The sequence below is a fragment of the Excalfactoria chinensis genome, chromosome 4 (assembly GCF_039878825.1).
Source record: "Excalfactoria chinensis isolate bCotChi1 chromosome 4, bCotChi1.hap2, whole genome shotgun sequence".
Classification (NCBI taxonomy): domain Eukaryota; kingdom Metazoa; phylum Chordata; class Aves; order Galliformes; family Phasianidae; genus Excalfactoria; species Excalfactoria chinensis.
In genome coordinates, this window is record NC_092828.1 from 13,904,814 (window position 1) to 13,917,577 (window position 12,764).

At 38.8% G+C, this 12,764-nt stretch overlaps 1 protein-coding gene across 1 annotated transcript in view; it reads right to left on the reverse strand.

Annotated features, from left to right (window-relative positions):
• FBXL5 (F-box and leucine rich repeat protein 5) overlaps positions 1-12,764 on the reverse strand; it is a 32,378-nt gene that overhangs the window by 7,200 nt on the left and 12,414 nt on the right. The window contains exons 3-9 of the mRNA XM_072335352.1: positions 11,566-11,661; positions 10,003-10,186; positions 6,839-7,021; positions 4,737-4,862; positions 3,758-3,906; positions 3,487-3,569; positions 960-1,682 (exon numbers count right to left, since the gene is read on the reverse strand). Of these exons, the coding sequence (XP_072191453.1) occupies positions 960-1,682; positions 3,487-3,569; positions 3,758-3,906; positions 4,737-4,862; positions 6,839-7,021; positions 10,003-10,186; positions 11,566-11,661 (1,544 nt within the window). The remainder of the gene's footprint in view (positions 1-959; positions 1,683-3,486; positions 3,570-3,757; positions 3,907-4,736; positions 4,863-6,838; positions 7,022-10,002; positions 10,187-11,565; positions 11,662-12,764) is intronic.

Genomic DNA, 12,764 nt, shown 5'->3' on the forward strand with positions numbered 1-12,764 from the left:
GTAGCATGTCAACTACAGGCAGCATTACCTGTCTGTTGCCAAATGAACCACAGACAGCAGTACCAATCTGCTCCAGCACCTGAACAACATCAGGCTCAGCCGCAAAGCACAGTTATCAGTCCCAGAATAACTGCTAGGAGACATCTGAACAGCTGTACTCTAATTCTTTGTCAAAGTGGGGTGAAGTGTATGGAGAGGCAATTCAATGCCTGCAGTGCTTCACAGTATTTCTCCACTGACTACAGTGCACAGTACAAGTAGGAACAAAGTCTTGAATTGCAAGCAGCTCTAATTAGTCCCAGGAGCTACAGCACATCTGAGCAAGTGACCGCAAGCATTTCTGTCTTGTCTCATTTTCATTATGAAGCTGTAACTGCACATTTCTGACATAATACAAAGCGGCCACTACGTATTATCACACAATGCACACTAACTGTCACAAAGCTGTCTCAAAGCTCAAACTAACCAGCTAAATTCCATTATTATCCTCTTCCACACATACAAAATTCTATCATCACCCAGTCAAGTTAAATGCGACGCTACTCTGGTTTGTTTTTAAAAGCTTGAAGAGTATTCACAAGTTTGTCAGGCATAACAAGAGGCAAAGAAAAAAAACAAACCAGCACTGAATTTCCTAATAAGAAATCACTACAATTCCAATCTAAGTGAGTAGTAAGTTAGGCTTTTATCTACTGCGAGCAAACTTACCAAAGTGCTTCATTTCAGAGGAGCTGTCTAAAAGAAACCTTTCATCCTTTCATTCAAAGGAAGAGTTGAGAGAAAATTTTCATGTCTGCTATTCTCAATACTGCGAGATGCAAGGACTGCTTAAGATATACTGGATGTTCTCAATATAAATGTTTAAACTGTGACTAGGTGGATTCAACCCAGAGCAACCCAACCATACAGATAATACAAAAACCACACTGCAGCAAAACAGCTCAGAAACGTCTTTTCACCTGAGAGCACGATCTGTGATCTGGTAACACCCAGACAGACTGAGAAACTGAAGAACTCGTGCAGTCTCTTCATCTGGTTTGTCACTGCCAGAGTACGCCAAGTCTTTCTCCTCTGACTGTTTAGTCCTTGTTGGTTTTTTGCACAGTGCAGAGGACTCTGGAAGTGCTCGAATAGTTCTTAGTGCTGTTCCAGCACAGCAAAATGAGTGACCGCAGTAAATGAAGTCAGTAGAAGCACAGTGCTGCTGCCACCCTCTAGTCCTTAAACCATATATGTCTCTATTACAGCAAGATGCAGAACAATTAATGGGGGATGCTGGCTCCACAAGACAAAATCCTTCAACATTTCTGTGTCTCCACTCTGCAGCATCTTCAATATCAGCTAAATCATCTGCATTCAGCATCCACACATATGTAGAACTGAAATTTTCAGAGCTGTCAGGTTTAGTCCAGTGATGTTTACTGTCTGTTCCCTCAATGAGGTTTTCATTGTTGATTTCATGCAAACAATTATACTTCTTGTTGGACTGCAGAGTCATCTCCTTGTTCTTCCACGAAGTCTTAGCATTCCTGTTTCTGCAGCCTTTCAGAATACCTCTGTTATGGTGAGTTGATATGATACCCAAAGCTCTGGAAAACCTCTCTATGGCCAAATCAGTGATTTTTTCACATCCAGACAAATCAAAGTGGCGAAGGTTTTGACAACAACCAACTGAAGACCAACTGAAATAAAATAAAGAGCAATTACATGCTTTTGTTCAGAAACAGACATTACAGCTACACATACAAAAGAACTCTTTGTTCAGCCTGGAAAAGAGGAGGCTCAGGGGAGACCTTATTGCTCTCCATAACTTCCCGAAGGGAGGTTGTAGTGAGCTGGGGTTCAGCCTCTTCTCTCGTGTCATTAGTGATAGGACCAGAGGGAATGGTTTCAAGCTGCAGCAGGGCAGATTCAGGCTGGACATTAGGAAATATTACTTCTCAGAAAGGGTGGTCAGGCACTGGAATGGACTGCCCAGGGAGGTGGTGGAGTCACCAACCCTGGGGGTGTTCAAGGAGCGACTGGATATTGTGTAGAGGGACATGGTTTAGTGGGAGCTGTTGGTAACAGGTGAATGGTTGGACTGGATGATCTTTTAGGTCTTTTCCAACCTTGGTGATTCTACGATTTCCTAAAGGAAATACTGATATTAATTCAAAGAATATTAAAACTTCCCTCAGATTAGGTTAGGTTTGACACTGCAAATAAATATGCCTAGAAGTTGCGTCTAAAGAAAGACGAAATGAACCACAAATCAGTAACATGCTACACCTTTCCATGTACTGCGATGTAAGACATCCATATTTACTATACCTTGACTAATTTTAATAGCTGTAGTTTATTACTATTTGAGTTTCTGAAGCTTGCATGCCTACACACACTGAAATACCAGTGACCTTAGATTCTATATTGTTCTTCCAAGAACTTCCCTTTTCTTTCACAGAGCATCAGGTCTGTTGACACACTCTGTGTATGGCATTAGTTATTCTGTAGGTGATTATAGTCTTTGCTATGGAAACACTTGGATATTAATGCTAATTGATGCCTTCTGTGTTTTACGTTTCAACTGAAACAAATCTGATCTATAGTAGCACCGTTGCATTATTAACTATAAAAGCATACAGTCCATTTGCTTTTGCCACAGTTAATGGGGAGTGTTAACATCTACAGCAAATGAAACCTATTTTGGAATTACAGATTTTAAGACTGGATGTACAGATATATAATGAAGAAGAATATTTAACATTTACTAGAGACTGATACAGGCTCACAAAGATCAAATCATGTAAATTCCATTAAGGGCTTCATTTCAATTTAAACTTCTTGTACAAGCCGCAAAGCACTCATTTGAGCAATCATGCCAGTAACGTTTTAATGTGCTGTCAATGAATAGAACTGGAGAGCACTGTATGATGAAAATGTATAGTGAAACAGCCACCAAGTTCCACAATCATATGAAGACACTTCTGTGCAGGTTCTGCACACACACACACACACACACACACACACACACACACACACACATCATCCCAGTGATGCTAGATGTATGTTCTGCAGACTTCTGTAAAAGTCAGGAATCCACAGTAATACACCAAGGCCCTATAACTTTACCCACCATTTGATCTACATCTTAAAAAGCAGTGCTCCAAACATTACCTGCTATGTTAGAACAAGAAGTGCAGTAACTCCTAAAAATAAACCTATGAACATGCTTTCTAATAACTTCAAATTGAAATTAAATTGCTAGGATAGCTATACTTTGCTAGGTTTTAATAGCAAAGACAAGGATTCTAAAGTGGCTGTTAGCAAATCAGACTTCACTTGCCGTTCCATTCATTGTTATTCTGGTATATTCCTTCATTATAAGTGAATACAGACTGATCTCTATTTCTCACTCATATATGAAATGGGGTAACATATGCTTGAATACTTCCTCCCCCTCCCTTCAGTTTTACTCACTGATTTTTAGGAAACAAAAACGCTAACCTTTCAAACGCTGAGTCTGAAATATCAGTTTGAGTGAGATCCAGATATTCCAAGTTGGGGCAAAGCTCCAAGATCTGTCTAACCTGAAAAAGGAAGAACAATCCACAACTGTCAGCCAAGAAGACTACAGCGTCAGAGTCAACATACGCATTTACATTCTTCTGAACAGCAACTTGTTTTCACAACCAGTGCGCTTTAAACTCAGACAAATCAGCTACTAATTACAGGCTGCACAGCCACAATTATTAAGTGCTAGCTTCAATTTACGTACCATTTTGCTAGACACTGCAGAGCTGTAGGCCAGTACTAACGTCTTCACTGAGGAGCCTACATGTGGGAGAACATTATGAATTAAGCCATGAAGTAAACGTTTTTCCATCTGCGCTATATTAATGGCAAGTGAATCTTCTGCTGCCTCTTCTGCAAAATAAAACCAAAGAGAAACACTTAAAATGAATCTGGCCAATTGGAATCCATGCTGTCAGCTTACTTCACAGGATATCAGGAAAACGAAGAACCCCTAACAACACAAGTTTCAGAAAGCACCCTGCATCAAAACTCCTGCTGAATTTTAGCTCCATCTTTAATATCTGTTCATCTTTCTGACAGTCCTGAAGGATTTGACTCCAACAGCAAGTAAAAACAGTTTGGGACTGCAGCTTCCACTGACTTGCTGTATACAGTGAAATACCATCTCATAGGCCACTTCACATCCTGTGATATAACAGCTTAATACAAATCTTCTTCTTTAGAATACATAAGGATGCAACACGATTCATCCAAACTTCCTAGAGACAGAGCATCTCCTTCCTCCTTTTTAACTCCTGACGCATCCCCATAACTCCTCTTTCACCTGATTCACATTTGCTCTCCTAAATTAAGTGATTCAGCATGTCAAAATCAGCTGCCTCTTTTCTTGTTGTTGTTGGTAGTGGTAAAAATCTTCGCTGGCTTCTTCATTCAACTGAGAGTCAGGAGGAGACACAAAAAGCACTCCCTTCAGCAACACCAAGTAGTTGCTGGATAAAACTTCTGTAGCTTTTTTCTCATTGCTTAAGTCTGCTTGGCTTAGAAAGCATTTACCTAGATAGAATGTGTCTCTGCATCTATCATAATCTTACAGTATGGGAATCAAATATGAAAATCTAGTAGAAATGAAAGATTTTAGACAAATGAACCCATTTTATAAACTCACTATAGCTACGTAATCTCTAGGAAAAACAATTTCACAAAAATCGGAGTTTACTTACCAGACTCATCTATGTCCGCATCTTCATCCCATTCCTGGAAAGCACGACTTTCATCTTTTCTATTTTTTACCCATTCTTCATCAGGTTCCGTCTCCAGGTCTGCTGCAGGACCACTATACCAATCACCTGCTCACACATTTAAAGAAACAAAGATGAAAACAAACTTAAGAGCAGAAAATAGGAGTAAGCACACAACCACATCAACCACCACTTTGTATTTTATTGGTTCATTTTTAGTCACTGCACAAAATCTCCATGATCACAGAACTCAAACTCGTCAAGTAGCCTACTTATAACAGCAATATAACATTCAATTATAATTCATACAGGACAACAATGGACAATTATTTTCTACAGTGTCTGGATGAATGTCAACATCAGCTCCACTACTTTAGTTGCCAGGGTACCTTCCTCTCCCTATGGGCTACCACACAGGGGTAACACACTTTCAGCTTGGGTATGCTGTTGTGCAGGGCTTAGGATATCCCACTATCTTACTAGTAGGAAATCCTACTAAACCTGAAGAAAAACAACCCCACTGAATGCTATCTAGAGTAAGAAACTTTTTGCCTTTATAAACATAGACAGCTATATTAATCCAAATTATCTGTCAAACACCTCTAAAGGAAAACGTTTCATCAAAGTTTCTCAACTAAGCCTGTAATTTTATGCTGTTTTCAGCATGGGGTTCTTTTGTTTTGATTTGGGTTGTTGGATATTTGCAGGTTTAGTGTTGTTGTTTTTTTTGGCTTTTTCTTTTCTTTTTTTTTTTTTTTTTTGAGAAGCTTCCATCCAGTTTAGGGCACTTCTCCACAAACAACTGCGTTAGTACAGACAGAACGTCATGGGAACGGCTTCCTGCTATGCCAAGAACAGGTTTAGGAACACGCCAATTTAGGCAGCTGCCAATTACCTCTTTTGTGTCACATTTACACATCGAGTTAACTCGGTTCTAGACAAAAATTCAAAGAATTTGAACTCCAAAACCCCTCTGCAGTCAAACCCGTTGCAGCTCTGGGATCAATCTATTATTTTAACTTAAATTTATTCAGCCAAAGAAATAATTGAGACCAGAAGGTCGTTTAACTCCTCTCCGCCCTGTAAAGATTTTTAGAAGCCATCAAGGTACAACAAGAAAGAATCCCTAGCTTCTAGGTCAGAAGTTACATATTTTTAAGTTTTAATAGAGAAAGTTCACAAAGATTCATCAAACAGAGCTTATTAAAAGCAAGAATCGCTCAACCACAAACATGTGGCATCGGTTGTGAGAACTGCAATGAGGTACTTCAGTGACTGTTTAATATTCAGGTGTGGACAAAATCAAGTATTTTAAGCTACAGATACTCTCTGACTTGTAACTGGCCTTAAGCAAATAGGAAGATTTTGTCTGTTTGAAAAAGCATTTTCACAAAGTTCTATTTTTCAGTACAGAATGTACACAAAGCAGAAGCTGTAATACACCACCGTGTGGTCCTTACTGCAGTGCAACTTTAACATATTTAAAGAACTAACACTAAAACTGACCCATGCCGTTTCTTTGAAGTCTGAATGTAAAAATTAAGCAAGAACAGGTTATTACCAAGTGTTACAGTTCTGTTGTTTTGAACTTCAACTCTGCAGCTATTTGTGAAGCACAAAACAGTCTAGTCAGGAATTAACAAAACCATATTCTATTTCTACCTAGTAACATCACGAAATAAAAATGTCACTGAAATAGTTGCAGCAGAAGCATTTACAACTCAAGTCCCCTACGCTATAATTAAGATGTGGTACTATTAAACATACTTATTAGCGGTGATGCAAGACAACAAACCTCAGTAAAACCAACAAACACAGTTTGCACGCAAGAGCTACTCGTGAGTAATGACCAACATTTACTTTCTTAATGCTTCCATCTTGCAGATTTTAATAAATTACTTATTTTAACATTTCACCAGCTTTCAAGGCAGCCCCTTGCCAGGAAGGTGCAGCCTTCCAGCAAGCTTGGCTCTCAGGACTGCTGTCTGTGGCATGACAGCTGATAATAAAACACTTCATTGTCTTCTACAGACTCAACTTCTGTAACTGACAAGCTTTCAAGGAAAGGACTAAATTTAACTTACCTCTGGCCCAGCGAACAGGATAAAGATGTTTCCAAAGAGATCCAGTTTTAGCCAGCTGTGACCACTCGGTGCTTACTTGGCTACACTGACATAACTCCTGGGGGTTAAGGTAACTGAAAATGGTCACCATCACTTCAGGAGGAAGATTAGTAATATTTGTTGTGTGCCCGGTTACTTCAGCTTCTGAAACACAGAAAGGTTGTGTTCTGTGAAGCACATCCTTTTAGCTTTCAATAATAATAAACTTATATTTTATCATTTAATTTACCTACTCAGTATGCTTTTAGATTTTTTCAAACAACTGTTTGACAAAATATATGAAAATATACCCGTTGCTTTGGCTTTAAAAAGCTTCTACTGTAATATCACCTTAATAAAAAACTTAAGATTTGACTCTGACCTCACAAGGCTTCAAAAAAAAAAATCCTGGACAAAAATCAACTCAATTCACATGCAATATATATACCTGCTCTGTCAGGTTTCCAGTAAATGCTCACTGAAAGCTCTCAGCCTCTTGACTGGGACACGGCAAGAAGTCCACACAAAGCTCTTGGCAGCTGTCTCATTTTTATTTCTAGCTTTTATTTCAAGTATAGGCAAACAGTTTTCATCTTTTGAATAGTGAAAAGTCATACGAGCCAGAGGGAAAGACTAAGAATTAGGTTAGCAACTAAACATTAGCTACTATATTTCATACTTCAATGTAAAATAGGAGTCATCTCTAACAGCTCTCTCTTATTTACACAATACTAGAGAGCTGTATATGTTGCACATAGGTTACTCCAAAATTAATTCCTCCTATTTATTTCCATGGAAGCAACAAAGATCCCAATAATACTGTTTGACAGAGCAAATCCTCAGATACAAAGCACTGTTTTTCAACATAGTCAGTGACCATCCCTAGCTGTGCATTTTCACCAGCTATGAAGAACAACCTGCACGCCATGCTCGAAAACATCTATACAAGCAGAGATGAGCCAGCTGCAAAGATGGTGTCACTGCAAAGGAGACACCGCCCACACCAAAGGCACCAAATCTGGACTACCGTATGGATATGGGAGGACAGCCCAGCCAAGACTGGAAACATGCTTATGGTCTTCAGACTGGTCTGAGGCCTGGCGCTACTGTATTACAAGAGAATGACTGTTTTCTTTTGTGGGGACAGGACAAGGGGAAATAGCCACAAAAATAGCACAAGAAGTTCTGCACCAATACACAAAGGAACTTCTTCACAGTGAGAGTGACAGAGCACTGGAACAGGCTGCACAGGGAGGTTGTGGATTCTCCTTCTCTGAAGGTATTCAAGACCCACCTGCTGCAGCCTGCCAGAGGGGGGCCTGCTTTGCAGGGGGTTGGAGGTCCCTTCCAGCCCCTCTAATTCTGTGACAGTTCCCTGGTACTACTCCAGCAGTTTGGGTCTTCAGTTTAGTCCAGTATCACAATGTAACAGTCAAAGTTGATGGTTTATTTGGGTTCCAGGAAATCCTGAAGGATCACTCCTTTGCTGTCCCAAAAAACAGTGCACATCACTTCACCCTCTAAGAGCCGCATCCTGACCTTTTTCTTCAACAGGGAATTCACGTCAGCAGGAAGATTCTGCCTCTGTCATCAAACCACCATCTGCCCATGACACAGTGGGCCAACATAAAAATGGGAGGCATTACTTTTGGAGCAGCCCTTGTAAAACAACATATTTGGTGCTTCGGACACGTGTGAGGTTGTCTTTTTTTTTTTAATCTTCTTCTATTTTATTGGATTGTTACGATTTATGTAGGGTCAATTTACTTTACTTGAGAAAAATGTATTTCTAAAGAGGTTTTCAGCAGTCCTTAAAAACAACAAGTCTCACAACTTAGTAAGGATTTAAAGTTAGAACTTGACTGCGAGACAAGGATCAGGTTTTTCCTCCTTTGCAGGAATGCTTCGAAGGTGACTAATGTAAAATAACTTACCCTGTGATAATCTGTTGCTATTTCAAAAACAAAGATGGAATTATAGTTTCACTTGATGAATGAATGTGTTTATCGGGGCATCTGTCCAGTCACTGCACACTGACTACAGGGAATTTCACATTAAAATTGTTAGAACTGGGAAAGGCTACAGTTGGGAAATTTTTTTCTATTTTTTAAAATGAAAGATATTCTTCCCTATTCCCAAAGTCCAGAACACGGCTGTTGCAGATTTAAAAGCACTGTCCCAAAACAGCAATTCTGGCTAGACAAAATAGCGAGTAAAGCCATAAAGCTACTTCTGTCGTATTCATTTGCTCAGGTACATCAGTATCCCACACCGTGAATAACAGTCATTTCTGACCAGCTAAGTACCTCAGACAAGTCAGTTTCATTAGAAAGAATAGTTTTTCCACGCTTTTCTGATGAGAGCACCACACCTTATCAAAGATTTGTCAGTTTCACTCCAACATTACATTTTCAACACATTAATTCTCTTTTGCTACGTTAACTTGTTCTTTAGTTAGGAGCAAGAGCCGTAAAGACTGAGGTAGTAGGCTGTTTCCAGTCATACAGGAGCCTGAAGTGCACTTCAGTAGGTTCTCCATTCAGACTAAGTTCCAGCAGGGAAAACAGAGCTACACGAATGCAAACAAAGCATCCACTGCAAAACGCACATTTCATTTCATGTGCTCACACACTGTATGGATTCATTCCTTTGCATCACTCTGCAAGCACATCTTCCTTTCAAATTCCCGAGAGACCCAGAGAAATCAGCTAGAGCGGCAGGGGAAGGCAAACTACTTTTTAGTTCAAGTTTTCCTGGTTGATTAACTACTCTGCGTTACTAAGCTATCAACAGAAAAGCTTACAGGGCAGAGCTGAAAACCAACAATTAAAGGCAGGGCCTGCAAACAGAAAGTATACTTCTAATGGAAGTAAGGAATTAAAATTCACACATAATTTCTGCCTGTTTATCATACAAATTATTACAATGGGAGAAAGAGAAGGGAAAGAAGTTGGTGAAAAGATAAACAGTATCAATCACAAGTTGCCAGAAGCCCGTATCAAACAGTTTCTGAACTGTTCTGAAGAAATTCATGTTTCATATAAACTATTTTATCTACTTGAGATAACTGAAGTTACATACTATGATGTGGCTTTTTAAACAAAAATGCATTTGGAAAACTGTTTTCACTTAATTAAATGTCTCACCTTGATCTGTCTTCTCATCCACAGAATATTTAAAGACCTTCTGAAGCTCTTCAGCTTGATTCCACTTACTAAGACCTCTGAATTCTGCAGCTTCCTTCTGTGAGCAGTGTTGTGCAATTACTTTCTTCTTAATGTCTTTCAGTTCTTCGTAGGTAAAGTATTCCATCAACATCGGCTGAAAAACCTACAGCAAAAAAAACCCAGCCCAACACCACAACAATCAATACACAGATCTCAAGATCTCGCAAGACAAAACTTTCCTGCTTCCAATTCTCACCACGTAAATATGGCATACATGAATAAACTTAAGGACAAAATCACATAACTTCTACATTCTAACCCTGCGTTTGCCAGTGGATCACTGAATAGCTTCAAGCATGCTGTTACTTGTTTTCTCCAAAAGGAAAGGGAAGGGACTACACTTACTCAAACTACAAAACTTATCAACGTACTCACATGGAAGGCAAAGTGATGGGGCATACAAACATGAGGGAAGATTTCTCTTGGATAGACTTTGGAAGATTTATTCTCTCTGAAGATTCTTCCCAGTTTTTGGATACCCATAAATCATCAGACTGGCACTACAAGTCTTTACGTTTCAAATATAGGTCAGAGGCTGCCTGGGAGTGCCGGTTTGACTCATGAAGCACTGGCTAATAGAACCTTTTCTTTTAAGTTTTGCTAGGCCGTAGGACTGTTGTCCCTTCTGACTTTCTGGCTGGTACTATTTCACATTTACAAGTTGTAAAATCCAACCAGAAAGTATCATAATTCTAAAGAACATCAGATTTTAAAATATTCCTTTATAAAAAGAAAAGAGAAAGAACTTTTGTTAAAAAACAGATGTGCAGATCTAGCAAGTCACAATGACATTACTAACATTTACAGTAACACACTGCATTTCTTCTACCTACTGTCCCCATAACATTGTCAGGCCCCTTTATACTACATCTTCTATTTTATAAATTAGTTTTTGTACTGTAAGCCTGCATATGACAACAACTTCAAGAAAGAGAAGTTAAGCACAGCATCAGATTTCATACTGTTTGTTCTTTATTTGAAGCCTACCCTGACATTCTATGTGCTTTATGTAACATTAAACCCCTGCTAGAAAGGTTATTTGTGATAAAAACATCCATGTGTATGGAGATGTACGTAACACAAACCTTGATTGTCACTGTAAGTACACAACACGTTAATCATTTTAACTTTTCAGCATTATTTCATAATGCATCACCACAGGTCAAAAGGCTACAGTAACATACTGTGAGATAGTAACCATTCAAAGGCTGTACCTGCAATAAACAAATCCACACCCCAGTGAACTTCTGTTACCCATTTTCAGAAGAACCAGGATTTCACTACAATTTTTCAATATATTCACTGTTCCAGAAGGCGTCACATGCCAGTCAGAACTGAACAATGACCCCACAGTCCTGAATGCAAATTAACACAGTAACAAAAACAGGACTGTGGAAAAAAAACCCAAGTCTTTTGTCTCTGCTCAGTCATTTCAAACACCAAGGAAGTTCGGCATCATATCTGAGGAAAACAACTACCTACCTCTTCTTCCTCCTTCATGTGAGGGAGGAAATCCCTTGTAAAGGCTTCCAATCTCTCCTTCAGTTGTTTCGCATAGTTTAGCTGTTCATATTCATTCTGTAAAGAATGCAAAGATTTAACTACTATCTAATCTTGTCCATTCACAGGTTGAACTGTTCACTAAACTAGTGTTTCAAGGTAAAGCCTATGCATGCAATGCAGTTTGCTGCATTTCCTGGTAAAAGTGCATTACCTTACAAAGTTTGATAACAATCTGACAGTCTATACTGACCTGTTACCATACAGAACCAAGTATTTCATTCCTGCTCAACAGGAGTTTATTTTCTTATCAGATATGAATTAGCTTGTCTAAACACATTTTTACTTCGAAGCAAAGACTGAAGCCTGCCAATCTCCATCTAACCCAAAGTTCAAAGCAGTTACAAGCTAATCCAAGTATCAGCATGTTCTGCCTGAGCATATAAGTAGTAAGACGGCAACGTGGAACAGGTATATTTTATTTAAGTTATTCCACAATTCTAGAATCAAAATGACAGTAACAACTTACAGTCATGTGCTTACATATTGGTTTTTAATACATTAATGCATATTTACTTTTGAAACTGACAGATCTTCAAAATAAGGACGTAAATGTTAAACATTGACCAACTTCATTTATCAAATTACTAGCTTGCTCTTTGTGCCACTAATAAATTTGTTACATGGGCTGTCCAGTAATTGCAACACACAGTTCCTCATGGTTCTTACAGTAAATGTTGTAAGATTTTCTTTTCAAGCTTCTACAAGGAAACGTTACGACACAAAAATCTCATCCCAACAGATAATCGAATCATACTCAAAAAAACACTTAAAAGGTGTTAAAATAATATTTTTACAAGTAAATCAATATAAGCAACAAAATGACGTCAGCACCCTATCAGAAAGGGTAAGTGTTAATTTTCCCCTCTCCTTCATATTCCTTCAGTTTACAATTAACAAACAAAAATTCGAGGTTTAATATTCAGAGCGAAAAAGATATTTGTAAAATTCTCAGCTCAAAAATCACTTCAGACATCAGATATAGTTGATCCATTGACTTTGCTATTTTTCTTACTGAAACTCCGTTAACGTGTGCACTAGAAATGCACAGTGAGATATCAAATCATTAACAGAGACTATAGCTCCTAGATGTGAAGAAGTGAGGGAGTTGTGCTGTCTGC